Genomic DNA, 21,571 nt, shown 5'->3' with positions numbered 1-21,571 from the left:
TATTAATTAACTTCATGCTTTGTATATTTATTCTTAGTATATCACTTTTTAAAACATTTTATTCTAGTTATAAAATGGGTCATGATTCAGTTTTTAAGATTGTCCTTCACCTTTGTCCATAATCAGAATGTAAGCATTAAGTCCTATGATACGGATGATCCCTAGGTATTCTCTTGTTCACAGCATTCATCTGTTTCCCTATCCCAGTAAGATATCTCCCTCTAACATCCATTATTACACACAACAAGGCAATAAATGAAACACAAGTATGTGTTTTTTACAATCTTCTCATACTCAAAATATACGTATATGAATGATTATAGCAAATTTTAACAACTTAAAAATAAAACCATTCTTTTAATTTTTTGGCTAGAATTTATGATAGGCTATTCCATTTGGTTATGCTATGGATGTTCATGGGAACATAAAAATATTACATGCATTCTTGTGCTTTAACATGACATTATAAAGAAAGTCCACTTCTTTAATGACTACAATGTTCCAAAAGAAGGGTCGTATTTGTCTGTTATCCAGATCTTTAACTACTACTTCATATAATCCTTTTTCTTCCTCCAGGCTTCTCTCCCCCACTCCCACTTACTCTCCCAGCCCTACCCAACTTTCTCTCCATTCACCATACGTCCATCCATCCATCCTTCCTTCCATCCATGCTTCCTTCCATCCATCCTTCCTTCCATCCATTCACCAACCCATCTGCATACCCAGTTACCAGGTATATATTGGGCTCTTAATTTGGCTTACACTAACTAGAACCTAGAGATATAGTGGTGAACTCACTATGGCATCTTCCTTCATGAATTTTATAGTCTAGTGAATGAATTGGCAAGTGTGGAGGCAATTATAATAAATTGCATTATTGGCAAGAAAGTTGTGCCAAGGAAGCATGTAAAAGGGTTATCAGCAAAGTCATGAAGTAGTGTGGAAGAAATAGTGTCTAAACTTGGGGGTAAAGAAGAAGTGAAATTTGTCAGATATAAGAGGGAGCTGAGTTAAAAAAAAAAAAAGGAATGTATTTTGTAGGATGATTAAACAAACCTAAAAAATATGTAGCTTCAGTCTTACTTAAGGATGGCTATTACACACTGTCCTTGTATTTCTCTAAGAATTGTAATTTCTGTAAGGCTCTCTACTGACAATATTTGCTACCAAATTCTGTTTCAATTTAGGCTTATATAGAAGTAGCTAGAATGTGCACACATGAGTGTATGTGTGTGGGGTATTTGTACACACATTATTTAGCCACTTTCCATGAACAACAAGAATGAATTGGATTTGAAAAGATCTTAAATTTGATAGCTACATTAAATATGGTCATTGAGCCCACAACTTGAGTCAAGTATTGGATTAGGTAAGATTTATATTAATAGAACCTTATCTGGCTGTTCTCTTTACCCATAGCCACACATCCTTTCAAGTACTTTGGTTCTCCTATAAATAATTTTTCTTGTAAATACAAGTTTAACTCTGTGTTCTTGATTTCAAGGATCTCCACTACTTTATCCCACCATCTAACTGATTATATCCTCTCATTCTCCACTTTGCTCCATTTGAAATACCTTCTTATAAAGTTCATCTGTTCACTCTTACTCTTCTTGTCCTTACTACTTACTTCTGTTATCCTCCATGCTATTAACTGGCTTCCATAGTGGACTTTCTATAGTGGTATAATAAAATTTTCGCTGTTCTCCTGCAATATCTTTCTCAGGATTTGTATCTTATAGTATATATTTATAATGAGATACCAAAAGGTGATATAAAGGACAGACTCAACATGCTCAGTTTCCTTACATACCTCAATTCTACTTTCCCCTATAATACAAACTCATCTTTAAAAATTGTTCAGACCATGCCTTAATGCATGAGTGAAAGTCATGACTTCAGGTTCTAACACATCAATAAGAATGTATCCCAGCCATAACAGATAGGAAATCATCTGGTGTGTCAAAAGTCAATGCTTCTTCATCACTCTAATAATAAAAAGTTTAATTATCAAGAAATACCAGCTACCTATCAACATTCACAGTCAAAACTTTTACTATCATCATTTTCCTATAAATCTTCACAAATTATTAGTGGAGGATGGATACTGGAAGAGAACAGTTCTTTCATCTGAAGAGCTGAAAGCCATTATTTGTTCCTTGTGGAAAACATTATTATTAATCCTGTGACTACTATTAGTTCACTTCCTGAATGTCCTGGATTCCCCTAGCATGACTGACTTCTTTTCCCCCCTAGGCTACCATCTTTTTTCCCTTCTCAGTGCTGCCATCTTGTTTTTTCTTATTTAGGAAAAGTAGTCAAAAGCTGTTATACAATATTTGACCATGACTCTTCCTAGTGTCTCTCAACTTTATCTCTCCCAATTAACTAAAGGTGTAATAAAAGGTATCATTATTGTAAGAATAGTAAAGTTGCCTCAGGGGAAAAATTGAAAAGGTGCATGTGAAAAGGAACCATTGAATAACCAAAGCCTACCTATTAGAATGTGTTCCTGGTGCTTCTGTCTTCCTGGTGCTTTTTCTCTCTTTGAGAGAATCTCTGCTTCTTCCTCCTTCTTCTATTTTCCTGTACTTATCCATCTTGTACATGAATCTATATGGCTTGCATCTGTATGACCTACTAGCTCAAGGGCCCATCATCAATTGACAAGTTCCTTCTCCATCTCTCAGTTTATGTTTCTGAGAACAAACATGATTACCTCAGAATCTTTTTTCAAGCTAGGCCACACAAGTCATAGGTCTGAGAAAATCCCATTCAGAAGCCATCCTAATCAAATTGGTTATGTCCAGGAGTGAGTAAGCCCTGTATATTTCATGTAGAATAGGAATATCTTCAGAGAGGAGGATGGGTTGGCACCCGCTGTGAAATATATCAAAATTCTCTATATCTCCCATCAATATTGATGCCTTACTCATATTTCTAGGAAAGTAAGACAGTGAAATCTATAAAACACATACACTGACATTCTCTCTCTCTCTCTTTCTCTCTCTCTCTCTCTCACACACACATAGTGCATATGAGGAGGTTATACATACATAATCTTTTTGGAAACTACTGCTTTTATATTACTCAAATAAACACAAGGTCCAGCTTATTTTGTGAAAATATTACTGTGATTAGAAAGATTCTCATTTGGAAACCTTAGAGAATAAATATTTCTGGCCACTTTAAATATCTAAGACTTTATTTACTTGAGGCAAATATAAGCAATCACAGTCAAAGAATGCTTTTCAGTGCTAGAGGATCTTCAAAAACAGGACCATCTATAATGTGACAGAATTTATTTTAAAAAGTTGTAGGCAGAAGATATGTGGACAATTGAAAAAAAATGAGCTTGGGAGCCAGAAATGTAAACGTACACTATAACTTGTATATAAACACAACAACATGGTATTTTTATCAAAGTGTCATTTCTTCCATTTTCTCCTATGAATCACACACACATATGTGTGTGTGTTTGTGTATGCATGTGTTTATTTCAGCGCCAATATGTGGGTGACACAGAAGTCAGTGTACATAGCACACTGACTCCATCATTTGAAAGCTAAACTGGGTCAATTGTCAAATACTCAACTGTTTAGTTTTCATTCTTGTATTCATTGCTTAGCTCCCCCGATGGCTAATAAAAAGCTAATTTACCCTAAAACTGGTCAAATTGATGACTCCCAGCTAGATAAGCCCAGCCGTGCAAAATATATATTTTTTAATTCTTACTTGCTGGGTTTCATTGGATGGCATATAGACAGAAAACCTGAGCAAGGAAAACTGTGGCTGATACCAGAGATTACAGCATCATTGCATATGCTTATCTGAAAGTCATGTGGTTATATGAGAGCTTTATTTCTAAAGAATACTTAGTAGTTAACTATTCTACATTTTGAATTTATTACCAGGAGGCCCGTCACTTCCTGACAACCCTTTGTGGTTTTCCAAATCCTTGCTGCAGGCTCATGATTGCTTCCAAGCTACCTGTCCTATCTACTTCTATACCATTCTCCCCTGCCTTTCCTTATTGAACATCTTTTAGCTCCTATATCCACACTCCTTTTTCTTCTGAGCTTCGAGTAAGCTGCCACCTATGCCTGGGATACTCTTATCTTCGTCTGACTAATCCTAAATTAACCTCACTCTTCAATCTAGATGTCATATTCTCAAAAGCTCATCTCTACTTTCCATGACTGTCCATCTTTTCCTTCCTTTTCTGCCCATCTCAACAGACCATTGCAGCCATTGATCAACGTTTCATTGTAGCACCCCATTCCCTGGAAAACTGTAAGCTCCAGATGCCAAAGATCTATCTCCATCACTCCTATATCTCTGGCCTGGCAGCTAGCACAGTACTTGACAAAGAGGTGTTAAAATATTTGTTAAAATAGTGAATGAGCAACAGAATGTAAACATCTACCAAATTAAGCATGGGACTTGAAAATAGGTGGGAAATTGCTTGGTAACCTCTAGCCAGAGGTTAAGAAAAACTTATTGGTGATAGTTTCTTTAGGGTAGACTTGTATGCATTTCTCTGCATCACAGATTTTTCCAAGGCAATTAAAAAATATTTTTTCAGTCAAGAGAATGGTCTCGTTATTTACCTAAGACAATGTAATTTTAAAGATATGTGCTAAATATTATAGGCACTAAAACACATGATACATTACTCATTTGAAAGGATTTCCCAAGAAGTTTTAAACTTCAAAATTATGGACATTCCTGAAAGCTAATGCATTTTTTTAATGCTCCAATTAATTAGGATCTTTCTCTTCTTTAGTTTTATTCTCAAAGGTGAAGAGAAAACTTTCTACTACATAGAAACCCTTGTGAGACTTTTATTGTCTTTTCAAAGTAATGACACCTCCAGAAAAGATAAAATGCTGAGTGAAAATACCTTTGTTGAAGTGAAAGAGAAGAGCATGATGATTGAATGTCTCCTGGCACACCTGACAGCTCTGAGCCATCACTGTTACTCAGACAGAATATGCAGACCATTTAAACTCTGGGCTTGCCTTTCCTCACATTAATTCCAAAACCCACAGGTTTCTGGAGAAAAGGTAGGCTTTTTCCTAAATTATCAATCAATATGAAAGAAAGGCTTTGGGGGTAACCATATCCTTGTCTTTGGAAAATTCATCTGATCTTTTTATAGGTACTTGGGACTTAATTTTATACCATTAAGCATTTATTACCCACTCAATGACTGTGTTGCAGACTCAGATGGAGATTAGCACACAGGATGTTTATGAGGCAGTGCTCCAGGTCAGTGATATGGAAGGGAGGAGAAGAAGGGAGTGGGAAGAGGAAGAAGTTGTGCTGTGACTCAGGATCACAGGCAGCTTTGCATGCTCTAGAACTCGAATGGCCCAACTTGTCCAAGTTGTCCCAAGTTGGTCCAAGATGGACAGGCCCTTTCAATCCCATATCAGTGGATATGGTCCACCACCAAGTGACAAAACCTTGACAAGGTGTCTGAGACCTAAAGGGATTGGCAGTTGAAGGCCATCTGTCTACAGCACTCCCAGCAGCAGCAAGTCTGTCATTTTAGGGAGATCTGGGAAGTCTTTTACAGACAGATATTGTGAAAATGCTAAAGAAAAAGAAAATGCTGTTTCAGTCTTAACTTAAAACCACCATGGCTTTAAATTCAAGTTGCATGAAAGTTTTTATCTCTTGGATAATTCTTTTAGCCATAAAAAACACAAGCTAGAAAAAAAATTAAAGAATCTGGCAACGCTGGGTCTGTATTCTCTCATGATATGCTATAAGTTGAAGCTAAGTAACAAGCACCCCCTTGATACTTGACACACCCTCTTCAATTCTCTCAAGTCTCTAATACTCTCTGTAAATCTATTTGGAGCCCACCCCAATCAGCTGTATTTCTTCTCTTATCTCTCTCTATAGGCTCTTGCATTGATTGATGTCCCCCATTCATTCTCATACCATCATTTCATGGATAAGGAAACGAAAACCCAAAGGGGATACATGACTCCCAGACCCTGTATGTGTCCTATCTCAGCTGAGCTCTAGATCATATTTTCATACATTTAAGTAACATTATACAGAAATCTCACTGCTACAACTAGACTATAAAGTTCCATAATGTATTAGCCATCTATTGATGTGTAAAAAAATTAACCCATATTTAGAGGTGTAAAACAACAATAAATATGTATCATCTCACGAACCTGCTGTGGGTCAGAAATTTGGGAGTTTCTCAGCCGGGTGATTCTGACTTGGGGTCTGTCATAAAGTTGCATTTAAAATGTTGATCACTGCAGGTATCTGAAGGCTTGGCACAGGTTAAAGAATCCACTTTCAAAGTGGCTTATTCACATGCATGGCAAGTTGCTGCTGTCTGTTGGCTGAAATTTTCAGTGTACTTCTTCATGGGGTTTCTTGAGGGTCCTTATAGCATTGTGTAGGTGTTTTTCCCTAGAGTGTGTGATCCAAGAAAGAGAAGCAAAAATTGCTTTGTGTTGTAGGATCTAACCATGAAAGTCACACAGAGTCATTTCACAATACCCTGTTGTCACACGGGTCAGCCACATTCAGTGTGGGAAGGGACTACACAGGGTTATGAACACAGGGAAAAAAGAATCACTAGAGACTATATTGGAGTCTAGCTTCCACACATGAAGAATGGAGCTATGTTACTTTCTCATATTTCTTCACCAATATCTTGAATTATTGGCGAGCTAATTTTTTAGTTCTCCATGGCTATCCCATAGAAATGAATTGACTTTCATATAGTTAAAGTGTGATAACATTTTATAAAATGATCCCAATATTTTATAGTAAATTAAACCATAGTTAGCATTTTAAAAATAATACAAAAAAGATTGCATATAAATAAAATTATATTTAAAATATACATATATCTAACCAATCTTTTAAAACATATGACTCACAGACAGGGCTGATATTAGCATTAAATGCGGTAACATGCTTTCTTGTATCAGCTAAATCCAACTTTTGCTAATATGCTCCACAGTGATCAGTGAAAAAGTCTAGATTTCTTATGAATTATAGTCTACATTTAGTCAGTACTGTTCCTGATAGTGCACTAAGCATCAATTGTCATGAAAAGAATAAAAATAAAAGTATGACTTTTTATTTCAAATACATAATCTGTGCATAGAGTTTAAAGCAGTTTCTCAGTTGGAGATAGACTAAATATTTACATTTTCTGTGATTTTATAATCTTACATATGAAATATGAGGATTACCTCCTTATTAGAGTAGCAGTAACAATGTCCGTCTGCCTAAAAAGCTCTCTATCACAAAGGTGAGTCTTTGTTTACCTTTTGAAAATACTTTACAAGAAGCTCTAGGTAGCATTTCCAATACAGAGAAGGCCAGTTGATCAGATAGCAGCAAAACTAATGAAAAGCATCATGGAAGTGACAGCAAGATTAATTAAGTTCCTCCAGTTGTATTCATGTGTGGCTGTGCAGAGTTCCTTTGGGTACTGCTGCAGTTAAATGGTATTCATGGTGACAAATACTGTAGATTTCCAGAACTGACACTTTTGAGTCAAGGGTAAAAATCACATCCGGTCATTTTATCCACCAAAAGGATCAGCGATGAGCCCTTAGGATTATTAGTATGTTTGAGCAAAGCCAAGATGAGATTGAGATATAATTAAAAGAATGTTGAAATTGTAATATTTTGTTTTCCGATTACACATTTCCTTTATGTATTTTAGACATTTTGACAGAGGAAGCCAAACAAATTTCCACCTACTGTATTTGACTGGAGGCACAGAATTATGCACACTTGGAAACATTTTCAATTACTTCGTGAATTTTTGGAACATTGAGGCACAGTTGTACTATCTCTCTGCTCACTCTATATAGTTATTATCACAGTGTATATAAAATGGAATGTCCATGACCTAAAACATCCAGATTTACTGGAGCTGTATTCAATTTATCTTGAAGAATGTCTTTTTTTAAGGCAAAAAGAAGAAATTCAATATAATGCTGTTTACTTCTTTTATTTTGTTTGCAAACACATTTGTTGTGGGCCTGGGTCTGGGAGGGCTGATTCTCAAATAGCTGCTGGGGAACCATAAATGAATTTTATTTTAAGAAAAATTGGAAATCTTTGGAGTGTATGAGATCTTCCAACCTTCTATACAAGATGTATTAACTTATGTTATTGTGTCACCAATGTCTTTGGAAACATATTATTAGATTTCTGTCCTTGAAAACACTTTGAAGTTCATTCATGTATTCATTCAGCAAATGCTTCCTACATTATCTGTCAAAAAAAATTTAAATCCTTTAACCTAGCATGTGAGATCACATACAATATGGCCTCTGTGTTTTCCTCTTTAACCTTACTTTGCTTGCAGATCTTTTAAGAAACTTACCCTTTAATACTCTAAATTGTTCTAGATCTTTAATACTAGATCTAGATCTTTAATACTCTAAATTGTTCCAGACACATCATTCACAATCCCATTCTTATGGCATTTGTTTGCTTTTTCTGCACTATATCAATCTGGGTCAATATTAAAGACAGGGCTTAATTTTTACCTCTTCTCTTTAGCTTTCCAAGATTGCCTAAACCCCATCATAATATTATCTTTTACCAAATAATTATATACATGTCCTAGAGTATTCATTTGTTACTTTGTTATGTTTGTTTTCACTTAAATTTTTGTGTATAAACTTCTTTTCCTCAACTAAAATACCAAGTGCTTTGAGGAACAGGGAGGAAACTTCAACATTCGAGTTCAGTGATTTGTTATAATGATAATTGCCTCATTTTCTTTATTCTTTTTTGCCAGTGATGATGATGGTTATAATGATTAGACTTCCTATGAATGAGGCACCAACTACATAGTCTAGGACTACCAAACTTATGTGGTGTCCATCTATTTTTGGGAACAGTATCTCCGTACATATAAAGCAAAAGGCCAGAGTCTATCTCATTAAAAAAAAAACAAAAACAAAAACAAAAAAAAAACACAACTATATAGAACCATGCACAACTTTCTGAAGAACTTTGGGGAGAAATAAAATGAGAGACATGAAAGAGATAATCTGTGAATTTTCAGAAAGGACGTTTGTAATGCTTCTTATTGTAAGGGAATCAGGACTATCAATGAATCAGGGTGAATGCACAAATAAAAGCCACCTAACGGAGCAGCCAGGGGTTTGATTAGCTTTTGCTTGAATCATGCTCTCCCTGAATTCTCTGTAATTGACTCCCATATTAGCTTCCTGACCTGCTCCACCCACAAGATTTCTATTTCATCTTTTGCCTGATGGTTGACGGACCCTCTAGTTCATGGCTGGCCTTTATTCAGAACTCTGGGATTTTTGTCTTTACCCTAAGATTACTTTTTGTGTCTCCTCCTTGTCCCTGTAATTCTGACCACTGTCTCCATTCACAGGAGGGATTGCTGCTTCCTACATCATAGACAATGCCTAATATTAATGTCATGTTCCAGTCACTAACCCAGTGTACCATGACCTTGGGATGCATTTCTGCTATGTTCTGGGGTATGTTAAATCATTCAAGGAATTAAAATTTATCTAACATTTTCTGTGACTCCAAAGAGACTTCATTCTACTGGAAGGATATCAATAACTGAACAGGCCACTGAAATGAAATCTGATAAACACTGTGCAATCGGGTTCTACAAAGAGTGTTTGGGAGCTCCTTAAGGGAACATCTATGTCAGACATAAGCCCAGGGATGGTATCTTAGAGAATAAAATATCTGAGCAGCTTTGGTTGGTAATTAAACCTAGTGAGACAGATGAAGGAGACTAGAAAAGGGCATTCCTAGGAGAATATAACTTTATATTCTCAGTAGGATCTGTAGGGAGCATCATCTAGAGGTAGAAAACTTTCAAAAGATATATTCACTCAACATATATTTATTGCCCACCTCCCATGTTTTAGACACTGTTTGGGGCACTGGCTCTATCATGAACATGGTGGTCATGTCCCTGCCTTCATATCCATTCTACTAGGGGGAGAGAAACAATAAACTATAACCAATGAATGAATGAGATAAAAGGTGCTTTATGTCCTTTCTATATGAGAGAGAGGTAGAAGAGGTTCTAAATCCTACTAAGTAAGTTGAAATTAGAAAGTCCTAGAATGTAAACTCTATGTATACAGCGATTTCTGTAATTTCATTGATATGCTTTTAGCACCTAGAATAGTATTTGGCACAGGAGTACTCAAAAACTATTTTTTGAATGAATAAACATTCCTACATCACAACCAGCTCTAAGGTAAGATTTATGGGAAGATTCCCAATGCCAGTAGCTAAATATTATTAAAAGGAGTCCCTATTAACTTGCTATCAGAATAGACAGGGCCACATATAAAAGGGATTTATGACATATCTCCAAAGTCAGTGAAATACAGAGAGGTGGAATTTTGGAATATTATGGTATTCATAGGGTTTTTATTTTTATCACAGTGTTAGCATTTCTTTTCTTGTAGGCAATTAATTTTCCCTAATGTCCCCAGGCATTTAATTTACATGGAAACATCAAGTGAGAATCTAAGAATAAAAATGATTTATGAGTTTATGGCAGTATCTACACAATCTAAAAAATTCTGATTAAAGCACTACACAGATCAATTGAATTAGGTATTTATTATCATATAGAGAAATCATTTCTCCACTTTTCAAACTGTTTTGACATTGGGTAGTGGTATGTTAGAGGAAAATTCAGGCTTAAAATAAATAGCCTTCCAGCACATGTCATTCATATGTCAACCAATATGCATTCAACAAGTTATTATGCTTTCAACAAATATTCAATTGCTAAATAGTCACATACTTGTCCTCTTGCTCTTAGAATGTCCCAGGGCTCAGTGTTGACCCTCTTCTTCCTTTTTCTTCTATGTTCCCTTGAAGATATCATCTAATCTAACAGATTTAATTGCCATCTATAAAATGATGATTTTCAGATTTAAATATGAAGCCCAAATATCTACTCTGGGCTCCAGACCCATATAGCCAAGCTGCTATGGAATATTTCCACTTGAGTATAATAGGAACCTCAAGCTAAATATGCCCCACCTTCTAACCCCTTCCCAAGCAAATTCTTCCATAGTCTTCTCCACATCAGTTAGTGGAGAATTCCATCCCTTCCATCAGGAGATCTTCCATCAGGAGATTCTACTGACCCATTTTGGCATATGTACAGAATCTGACCACTTTTTACCACCTCCACCACTTTTACCCTGGTCCAAGTCACAGTGTCTTTTCTAGATTATTACAAAGGCTTCCTAACTTGTCACTTTGCATCTGGCCTTGCTCTCTTTAGTCCATTCTCCACATATCAGTCTTGGAGAACCTATTTAAGTATGTCAAATATGTTATTCCAAAGGCATATCATACAAGTCATTCTACAAGTCTAAATCTTTTTAATGGCCTATAAAGTGCTACCGAATTTGGCTCCATGTTGTCTATTTGACTTCAGCTCTTAGTTTGCTCTTCATTACCTACTCTATCTAGCACAGTAGCCTAGTTGTTCTTCCTGGTACCCACAAAGCATGTCCCTCCTTTACCCTTTGCATTTCTGTAGGGTTCTTTATCCAAGACCTAGAACAATGCCTGGCACATCACAGGCATTCATAAGATATTAAATTTATTCAAAAATGTTGAATGAATTAATAGATAATGAATTCATTCATTAAATGACTGATTTATATTAGGTCATGGAGATAAAAAAGAACATCCTTTTTCATGTGGGTGACAGACAAGCAAAGGCAAATTCCTACACTAAGTTTAAATGCTGGAATAAGAATTAGTATAGTATGCCATACAAAAAAATACAAGCAGTGTCCCATTAGTCTTGTGGTTAGAAAAGTGTTCTTAGAAGATATAATATTTGAACACAGACTCAAAGACAGAATTGGAAGTGCCTTGGTAGAGAGATCAGGTAAGAGGGAATAGAGTCCTCAGAGGAATTGTAGTGATATATTAGGGTTGGAGTGAAGAGTATGAAGGATAAATATTTGAAAACGGGCAAGTCAATAGAGGCCTGGTTTTGAAAGGACCCTGGTAGGTGAAACACAAAGATAGTCAAGAGTATTGAGCAAGGGAATGATGTGATCCTATTTTTTCTAAAAAGATAACAGTGTATTTAATGGCTTAGACTTGGGCAAACCTGGAGTTAGGAAAATCGAATAAAATTTCATTGCTGCAATATAGACATGAGATAAAGGTGGACTAAACTAAAGGCAAGAGGAAGGCAATGGAAAACACAACTGGGCTATGCTAACTCCATGATAAATAACTGCTGCATGTAGCTATGAGATTTGAAAGGACAAACACGCTCACAAACTGTGGCCTGCAGTACCACCTGGCATCTGTATTGCATGGAATTTAAGAACAGCTGCTGCTAAGCATGGACAAATTCAATTTGTGAAAACACTTGCACAAAATACCATCAACCTCAAAAAATTGACTTCAGGCACATAGAAAAGCATGATGTCTTACACACAATACAGCTGTACTTAATAGGCTTATTCATTCATTCACTCACAAATATTTATTGTATGGCAACAAGTGGCAGGTGCCCTTCTAAAGACTGAAGATACAGCATTGAACAGACAAAAATCCCTTCCCTCTTTGAGATTATATTCCAGTGAGGAGAGATGAAAATAAATGGATGCCTACAATAGTGTGTCAGATGATCATAATTTCTATGGAGAAAAATAAGATAGAGAAGGAGGTTAGGAAATATCCAGGGAGGGAAAAAGGCAGTTTAAAACTAGAAACAAGGAGAGTGAATGACTACACTTTGATAAACCTCACTTTGAGCTCTTGCTCAAAGAATTGAATGAGACGAGGGATCAAGGCAGGCAGCTATCTGGAATTTTCACCTATCCGTGATGTTTAAATTCAAATATGTAACTGGTTTGAGGGCATTCTTTATTTTAATAGTGAAAGGCATATTTTTATCTGGCAAACAGGTTGATGCAATGGCTGGCCCCAGATGAACTGACCAAATTCCCCCTCAGAAGCTCACAGGTTCTCAGAGTTTCTTAGACACAGATAAAGGTCAGGAGTGTGAGGCAGGTTCTTCCCTAGAATCTGCTAAGTCATCCCTTGAGATGACATATAAGAACACCTCTTAGGCACAGCTGGCATGTTTCCAAACCAGCTGTAGCTTCATTTGTTACGCTTCAAAAAAAAAAAAAAAAAATAGGGTCAGGCATGGTGGTTCATGCCTGTAATCCCAGCATTTTGGGAGGCTGAGGTGAGAAGATCACTTGAGGCCAGGAGTTTGAGACCAGCCTGGGCAACATACCAAGAACTCGATATATATATATATATATATATATATATATATATATATATATATATATAACAAATAGCCAGGATGGGCACGGTGGCTCACGCCTGTAATCCTAGCACTCTGGGAGGCCAAGGCAGGCGGATTGCTCGAGGTCAGGAGTTCGAAACCAGCCTGAGCAAGAGCGAGACCCCCATCTCTACTATAAATAGAAAGAAATTAATTGGCCAACTAATATATATAGAAGAAATTAGCCGGGCATGGAGGCACATGCCAGTAGTCCCAGCTACTCGGGAGGCTGAGGCAGCAGGATTGCTTGAGCCCAGGAGTTTGAGGTTGCTGTGAGCTAGGCTTATGCCACAGCATTCACTCTAGCCTGGGCAACAAAGCAAGACTCTGTCTCAAATAAATAAATAAATAAATAAAAATAAAAAAATAATAAAACAAATAGCCAGACATGATAGCATTCACCTGTAGTCCCAGCTACTCGGGAGGCTGAAACAGGAGGATTGCTTGAATCCAGGAGTTTGAGGCTGCAGTGAGCTATGATCTCACCACTGTACTCCAGCCTCGGGGACAAAGCAAGACTCTATCTCTAGAGAAAAAAAAAAAAAAACAAAAAAAAAAAGCATGTCAAAGAGATGTCTTCAATCCTACGTCAATCAATGGATAAGTTGATAATGAAGATGTGGCATATATACACAATGGAATAATATTCAGCCTTAAAAAAAGAAGAAAATCCTGTCAGTTGTGACAACATGAATAAACCTCAAGAACTTTATAGTAAGTGAAATAAAACAGGCACGGAAAGACAAATAGCACATGATTTCACTTATACATGGCATGTAAAGACGTCAAACCCATAGAAACACAGAATAAAACGGGGGGCTGAGGGGATTAGGGAGATGCTGGTCATAGTAAAAAAGTTGCATTTTTTTCTTAGTAAATATAATATATACAAATAAAGTAGTTTTAGGTAAAACAGGAAAAAGTGTAAAATTAAAACAAAAATCACTTTTTTTCCATACAGAGATAAACAAGTTTCTATCTGAGGCCTCTATATTACAGAAATTAATATTTCTTAGTTAAGGGGATAGGGGGCACACACACCTTAATTAAAAAGGGCATCTTCCTTTTTTTGGTTGAACAGAATTATTGTACGGATATAACACTAAGTTGCTTCTAGGCTGCCATACTTTCTCAGAAGCTACACACTGCTCTTCGGGGTACAATCTTCTATAGACTAGGCAGAGCTTGGCATGTTCTATTACCAAATATTATCTGCCTATAAATTCATTACCATATAGATATATTTGTTTTTAGAACAGGCAGTGACATTATTTTATCTGAGCCATCATAAACGACACATTTATTTCAATACGGAAATCTGTTAGAAGACTGTAACATAAATTCAACATACAAATAGTAAAACATACAACTGCTCTTTACTAACCACGTGATTGAGAAAGTTGGTTAACATCTCTGAGCCTCAGCTTCTTTATTTGTGACATTGATAATCTCCACCTTTCTCTATCTCAACTTGCTAGTAAGAAAGATGACATGTGAAAGTACCTTGTAACTGTAAAATGACATACAGATGCATGGGTGTTATTAATGATTAAGGCAGTCCTTTAGTGCTTCAAATCTCCTATTTTAAACTCAACTCTCAACGCGTGCATCTTCCAAGTACAGGCACTCAAATGGACCCAAAACTCTAACATTAAACTACAGTGCCCCCTAGCCCATGTAGGAGGTCAAGGCAGCTGATAGGCTTCATGAATAAGCTCTACCACAGACTGTTCTTTTGCCTCAGGGAAAGGCCATTAATTGTGCTTTTGGACGCTTTCCATCTGTCCAAAAGGAAAAACACTTAAGTATTTTCTTCAGTACTTGCTTGTAACATTGGTTTTATTTTTAATTTTTTTAAAAATGGAGTTAAAAGTAAATATCCTTTACTACTTAAATTTCCCTCCTCCAGATTGTTGTAAATGAAGAGTCTTTTTAAAAGACTAGCACTAGATTTGTCTTAAGATTCACTGTGATGTTTCTGATTTATATTTTATTACCTGTTTGCGGTCACCAAAATCTTTATAATCCAGTGTGAGAGAGGATATTGATCATAGCACTCTTTTCACAGAGTGGGAATATAGGGTTAAGCTTTCTTTGCAAGTTTGCAAAGTAAGCTGTTAGTATGAACCTCAGCCCCCTAGTTCTAATACACATTAAACCCACCAATAGACACAGAATTGTTTAAGGAAACACCATTGAATATTTTTATATCGAAATGTAGAAATATTTGCTAACACGGTTTATAAAAGCCAAGATTAAAGTATATATCAATTGCTTTCTTCCAACAGGCTACGGTGCTTTGTTTATCTTTGGATTTAATCTCATAGATTTTTATGGACATTTTTAAGTTTAAATGGTACAGTAGAGAAATTGGGTCCCAAAGTGATGAGTCCTTAGGAAATTGAACTTGCCGTATGGGTTTATTTTCCATGCTAAGCATTTAAGTATTAATCAGCACAGCTTTCAGGGATTTCTTTCCAACATCCTTTCCAGTGTAAGATAAGGACTGCAATTCATTATGCCATGGGAGGAGCTTTGCTAAGCTTTGCTTTTCTTGACTGTTCATCTCAAATTTAATGGGAGTGTGTACATGTATGTGTGTGTGTGGTACCATATTGGTAACCAGACTTGAATTATGACACAATCTTGCTTGCCTTTCAGGCTAAATGTCTCTTCCCTTTGGGGGCGGGGGGTCAAAGATCATTTCAGGCTCAGTGTGCTTTTTACGACCCACTCAGAGGGGGGCAGCAAATGAGATCACGGGAAACTGGGAGGTGACTTTTATCACCAGTTATTTTTCTTTTCATCTCTCTATTAACCTAGCTCAGAGAACACTCAAGACATTAAACATTGCTCTTCACCAACTACTGGCTTTCTGTGACCTGATCGCTTCTAAGTGGAAACCTCTATTACCCTAGCACTGGTCCCTTGAGTTCCTCTTTTATTCATCTTATGTACAAGTATCACAAGCAGGAACAACAACAAACCCTCAAGCCCACAGCAAAGAGCATGCAAGTACATGGCAGGCACCATCCCTTTTCACACTGTTTTTTTTTTTTTTTTTTTTTTTTCCACTTGGTAGGGGAGGCTAAATTTTGGCGAGGATGATGGCATTTATAGGAGGGGCGGGGGAAAAGTGTGTCTAATTACATGTTAATGGCAGAACTTGCCTTCACCCTGACCCCCCCTTGCACACTGGTGCATTTCCCCTGCGTGCTCCTGTGTGGATCCAGACACCCTTCTCTCTTTAAGAGAGACTCCGGCGCCCCTCACTCCGCCCCTTCCTAAGTCTCTGGGCTCGTCAAAGCTTGCTGAGAGCCATGGTTGGTCCAGGCAGGCGATCGGAGCACCTCATGGAGCGGCTGCTCACCAGGGCTGGGGTGGGGTGGGGTGGAGGGGTCTGTTTGTAGTACTCTCAGTCCTGATGTCACAGGCGCGGCAAGGACATCGCAAGGAGGAGTCGGATTACAGTAAGGATGGGCAGTGCAGCAGGCAGCCCCAGCGCACGCTCCGGCCGCCGGGGATCTTAGCCCTGGAAAGGCAGCCTGCAAGGCGCTCATCCCGCGGAGGAGGCACGCTTGGCGCTCCCTGCTCTCCACGCCGGGGACGTTTCCACCGAATGTAGCATGAAACGGCTCTGCTCGGCGGCGTGTCAGCCTTGGGTGCGAGCTAATGCAGAAGACGCCGCGGTGGGGTTTCAGCTGTCTGATTAATGAGAAACATAATGTATTTTGGTGAGTGTTCACTCTGATGATGTAATTCAGGGGGTGCCCGGCTCTTCATCAGTGCAGACAAGCCCTTAAAAATTTTCTTTTAAGCTGCAAAAATACATTGCATTAAACCTACCTCCAGTTGGCAACTGGAGAACCAAGCTGGTGCAGCCTTCAGAGCTTCCTTTGTGCTACCATTGAGGTTGCTAATTAGCTGTGGATGAGTTTAAGTTGCAAAAGAAAAGAGACAGGGGTGGAGGGAGGGCAAACTTTGCCTCGATTTGTTAGAATGAAGTTGGCCTTTTTAGCTAGGTGAAGGAGGAGAAATGGTGCAGCGTGGGAAGTCATGAGCTAACTTAATGGAATGTGAAACAAAGTTCCTATACTATGGATGCTGTGAAAGCTGAGTCAATATGAGCGTTTCAATAAGCATTGGGTTTTTTTCCTAGTTCTGAGGCAGGAAAGGAAAACAGTCTCTAGTGAGCAGTGGTTGAGCAGCTGAGAACACTCCCCCATACCATCCCAGGGCTCCATCTAGCTAGGAGCAGCCTAGCACAAAATGCACATTATTTTAAACCTTTAGAGGTCTCGGAACTGTTAAATATTTGTGCAGTTTAGTTTTGTGCCACGGTGGAAACCTCACTCAGGTTTTCAGCTGGGTTGCCTGCATTTTCAGAAAGCATGTTAAGGCTTAGATCTGGACTATCAGTTGAGCACTGGAAGTGGGCTCGAAGCTGTATATTTGCACTGTAACGCTGCAACTTACTGCTAGGAGAGAAGGCAAAGCCCCTTCACTAAGAAAGAAGAAGCCAAGGATAAGGACTGAATATCCTTTTCTCCTCCCTGAAGTTATGCTTTCCTTCTGTAAGTCCCATCCGGCATCATCATTTAACGGCATCTTTCTATTAAAAGGTTTGTGAGAGCAACTGGAGAGGGGCTAGGGAATGTATCTAAGATGAAACTGCTCGGGGTGATTTCTTGTTTTGCTTTAAATATTAAATCTGTAGTCTTCTTTCAGATTAAAGAGGTATTTAGGTAAACTTATGTTGGGGCACTATTAGTTTGTTGGGCATTTAATTTCTGTGTGTACTATTTGCTTTGTTTTGTTTTCCTGAGGCTTTGAAACATTTGAGAAAGTATGGAAGGAACCCAAGTTGCAAAAGCTAAATGCCTGTAGTTGTCTTGACAGCAGTTTTGATTTCACTATAATACGTGTCATATTAGAAAAGAAGTCTTAAAATAACCAAAATTGATTTGGAAGAAACAATCCTCATTTCATAGCCAAATATTAGCAGAATTCAGAGTTAGACACCACCTCTTTCCAGAGTGTAGTGATGGAGGTGGTAAGCTTGTTATTGGCCACTAATAAAAGTGTTTATTATGAATATATTTTTGATAAATGGAAAAGCTTGTAGAGATAATGTCATTTGACAAAACAAAATTTCAGCATCTGTAATGATATTGAGGGATGGTGAGATAGATTACAATTTTAGTTTAAGTTTTCAGCCTTTTGCAACAATTCCTTATGTGATTGTGGTGAGGAAGTAGGGCTAATGAGAACAGCAGTATAGTCTAAAAGTACTGGTCAGAGGCCACTGTGGAAATACCGGATTATTGTGTGGCTATTGGAGAAATATTCTTAGGACTAACTCATATTATTAACTGTATGCTAGTGCAGCCTTCTTGTAAAGCAGGGTGATTCACAGGGTAATTAGTTTCATTGTATAATGCAAGTTTTTAATAGTACATATTGAAATGTGATGTCCTACTTACTTCAGATGAAACTCTACTCTTTGGAAGGCAAGGCTAAAGTTGTTCTCTGTGTCATGAGCATGGTTCCGTTTCACCATAATTTCAGCATGAGAAATGTTTTTCTATTCCCAGAGGAAATCGTGTGTATTCAGGAATGCTGTTTCAGGTTATGCTATGCAGCCCCTTGGTAAAGCTGTTAGACATCCAGAACTCTGGGAGCCCACCTGTCTCTAGTAAAATGCATGGAACAAGAGCTAAGGCAAAAAGAATTGAGCAATACATCCCAGGCATGTTAAAATTTTCAGTAGCATTCTAATGCCTGCAAATCCTTAAGACTATGTACGTGTATATGTATATATGTACATACACATATATATGGACATGTGGATGTATATCTGTGTATATTCAAAATTTCAGCAATTTCAGGTAGTTTTTCAAAACAATGCTTTCATTTTGCAAATTGGTTGACCATTACTTTTTTCTTCATTTTTCAGCTGCACATAGTTTATCAAGTCAGGGAGAACAGGGACAAAGGGAAAGCAGTACTGGATTCTTGGGCTTTCCTGGTGATTTGTGGAAATGGGGTAGAGGTATCAGAAGTCTTTTATTTGTGTCTCCAGCAGAGAGTGATGAAGAGCATGGTGATGCTGTGGTACGGGGTGAATTGATATGAAAACAAGATACTTTCTTCCCTTATAAATAATCGGATTTGTTAGTATTGCCCGCCCCCCTTCAAATACAACTAAACAGTCACTGTCTGAATAGGCTGTCCCAGCCTACCTGCTTCTCTTTAAGCCCCCTTTCCCTTCGGAACTGGACAGTTGGGCCCTGTCCTGGCTCAGTTGGAGTCAGGTGCATGTGTGCAAGTTGGTGGAATATGTAATATTTCCAGTTCTCAAGAATAGCTCATGTTTTGAGCATGCCGTCTCAGGCTTACAAGACTAATGGACCCTTTTAATGACTTAAAGCTCGCTCTTATCTTCTACTGAGATTTTAGTGCCGTGTTTTCAATAATTGTTCCTTTGCACTTCCTGCTCAGCGATTTAAGAGTTTGCTGTTCAGTCACCGTGGATACTTTTGTTACTTATTCTATCGATCTTGGATCTTGCATTCATTACTTGGAGTTAAATGTAAGGTTCACATGGGATAAAGAAGCAGGGAAAATCCCAGTCAGCAACATGAATGAGATTAACTGTAAAAGCAAAGGAAAATAATAAATACTTATGAAGTTACCTTCCCACCCCCATTAATATTTTAGATAGTTAAAAATTACACGTGCCAAGTATGAATAGCCATTAATAATTTATTCAGAAATAAAAGCAGGGCAGCAGGGAGACTTCTTCCCAGATTAAGGAAGAGAGGCTGTGGGTGGTTGTCAGTACAATGGATTCAGCTGCCGGGTTACTGTTTGGTTAAGAGGAGTGTGCTGGTATGAAGGCCAGGTTCTGTGCTTGAGTGTGTCTCGGCAATTGCTCAGCCTCTGGCAGAAGGTTGTAACTGTGTGCACTGTATCCAGCTCTAAGTGCCGTATGTTTGAATCATCCTCCCCCCCCCCTTCCATCTGGCTCAACACATTTCTCCACTGCTGGAGTGGTGAGTTGTTGCCAGTGGTCATGTCAACCACACAGATTCCCGATGGTTGGCGAGAGAGGTGCCATGTCTCACCCTTTGTCACAGGGAAAGAAAATAGGAAGCTGGTAGTAAGGAGGAAATTCTATGTGGCTGAAAATCAGTATGCTTTCAGGCCTGAGTCAACTAGATGGAGACTATGGTGAGCTTACAGCCAAGAAGGGGCTGGGGTTTGCTTCATGAGAATACTCCTTAAAAATGAAATGATACACTTTAAGCAAAAGAGCAGAGGGAGAGACAAATATTAGGGCTCACTCCAAATGTTACTGTTAACCTAGGGAAAAGAGCAGGCAAAATTTAGAAAGTGTGAATAAACCATTCAAGTTCACCTTGGCGTTAATTGTGGATCAACTGTCTTTAAAATGCCTAAGAAAAATAAGAAAAACACTTAGTGGTATGCCTATCATAACAATAAATACTTCATTGAGGAAGCTTTTGATATAACAACTAGAAAAATTAATCTAGAGGAAAAATTCTAGGCCAGAACTCTATTCCCCTGCCTATAGTAGACAGGTTTGGACATATTCTTAGGAACGACTTTTGTTTTTCCCCTGGGATGCTTAGAACATTCTCAAGTCAGCATTTACACTTTTGGGTTGTGGCTGGACCATCAAGTTCACCTCCAAAGCAGTGTGTTGGAAAAACAGTTAAACGGCAAGGTTATGAGCAAGGAAATGATCAGAAAGCAGCAGGCAGCAGAGAAAAACATTCCTCTTTTTTAGTGTTTTCAGTGGAGTTACATTTAACTCCGTTTAATTAGTTTGTACTGAGCGATCTGTTATGGGGAATTAGGTCCACTAGAGTCTTTCTAAATACTCAGGAGGTGTTTCTATCTTACTGAGGCTGACAAGGGGTGAGAATTATTCAGGAAGAAACGTCTATGTCCAAATCCCCCCTTTTAAAGTTTGAAGTCATTACCATTATGTTTTATTACAAATGAATCTAAATGGCATGCAATAAATTACTACCTAACAGGGATGGAGAATGTAACAGGTGAATACTATTGGAAAGGATACCCTGGAAAAAACCTGAATTCTAAGAGAACTTCAAAAACCATAAATATTTCTTCCTCAAGCCTGTTCTCTTTTAAATTTTTAGGAAGTTATTATTTTAAGAAGCC

The 21,571-nt window shown here is 37.9% G+C and overlaps 1 protein-coding gene across 2 annotated transcripts in view; it reads left to right on the top strand.

Annotated features, from left to right (window-relative positions):
- ZNF385D (zinc finger protein 385D) overlaps window positions 1-21,571 on the top strand; it is an 844,414-nt gene that overhangs the window by 544,147 nt on the left and 278,696 nt on the right. Inside the window, exon 1 of one of the 2 annotated variants that reach the window (XM_012783261.3) lies at window positions 16,692-17,094. The exons of the other annotated variant lie outside the window; for it this stretch is intronic. Within the exon in view, the coding sequence (XP_012638715.1) occupies window positions 17,073-17,094 (22 nt within the window). The 5' untranslated portion in view covers window positions 16,692-17,072. Of the gene's footprint in view, window positions 1-16,691; window positions 17,095-21,571 lie in introns of those variants that run through there. 2 annotated transcript variants of the gene reach the window in all.

This window comes from Microcebus murinus, chromosome 1 (assembly GCF_040939455.1).
Source record: "Microcebus murinus isolate Inina chromosome 1, M.murinus_Inina_mat1.0, whole genome shotgun sequence".
Taxonomy (NCBI): Eukaryota; Metazoa; Chordata; class Mammalia; order Primates; family Cheirogaleidae; genus Microcebus; species Microcebus murinus.
The sequence above is the reverse complement of the archived record's forward strand: the minus strand, read 5'-3'. Positions and strand labels throughout refer to the sequence as shown.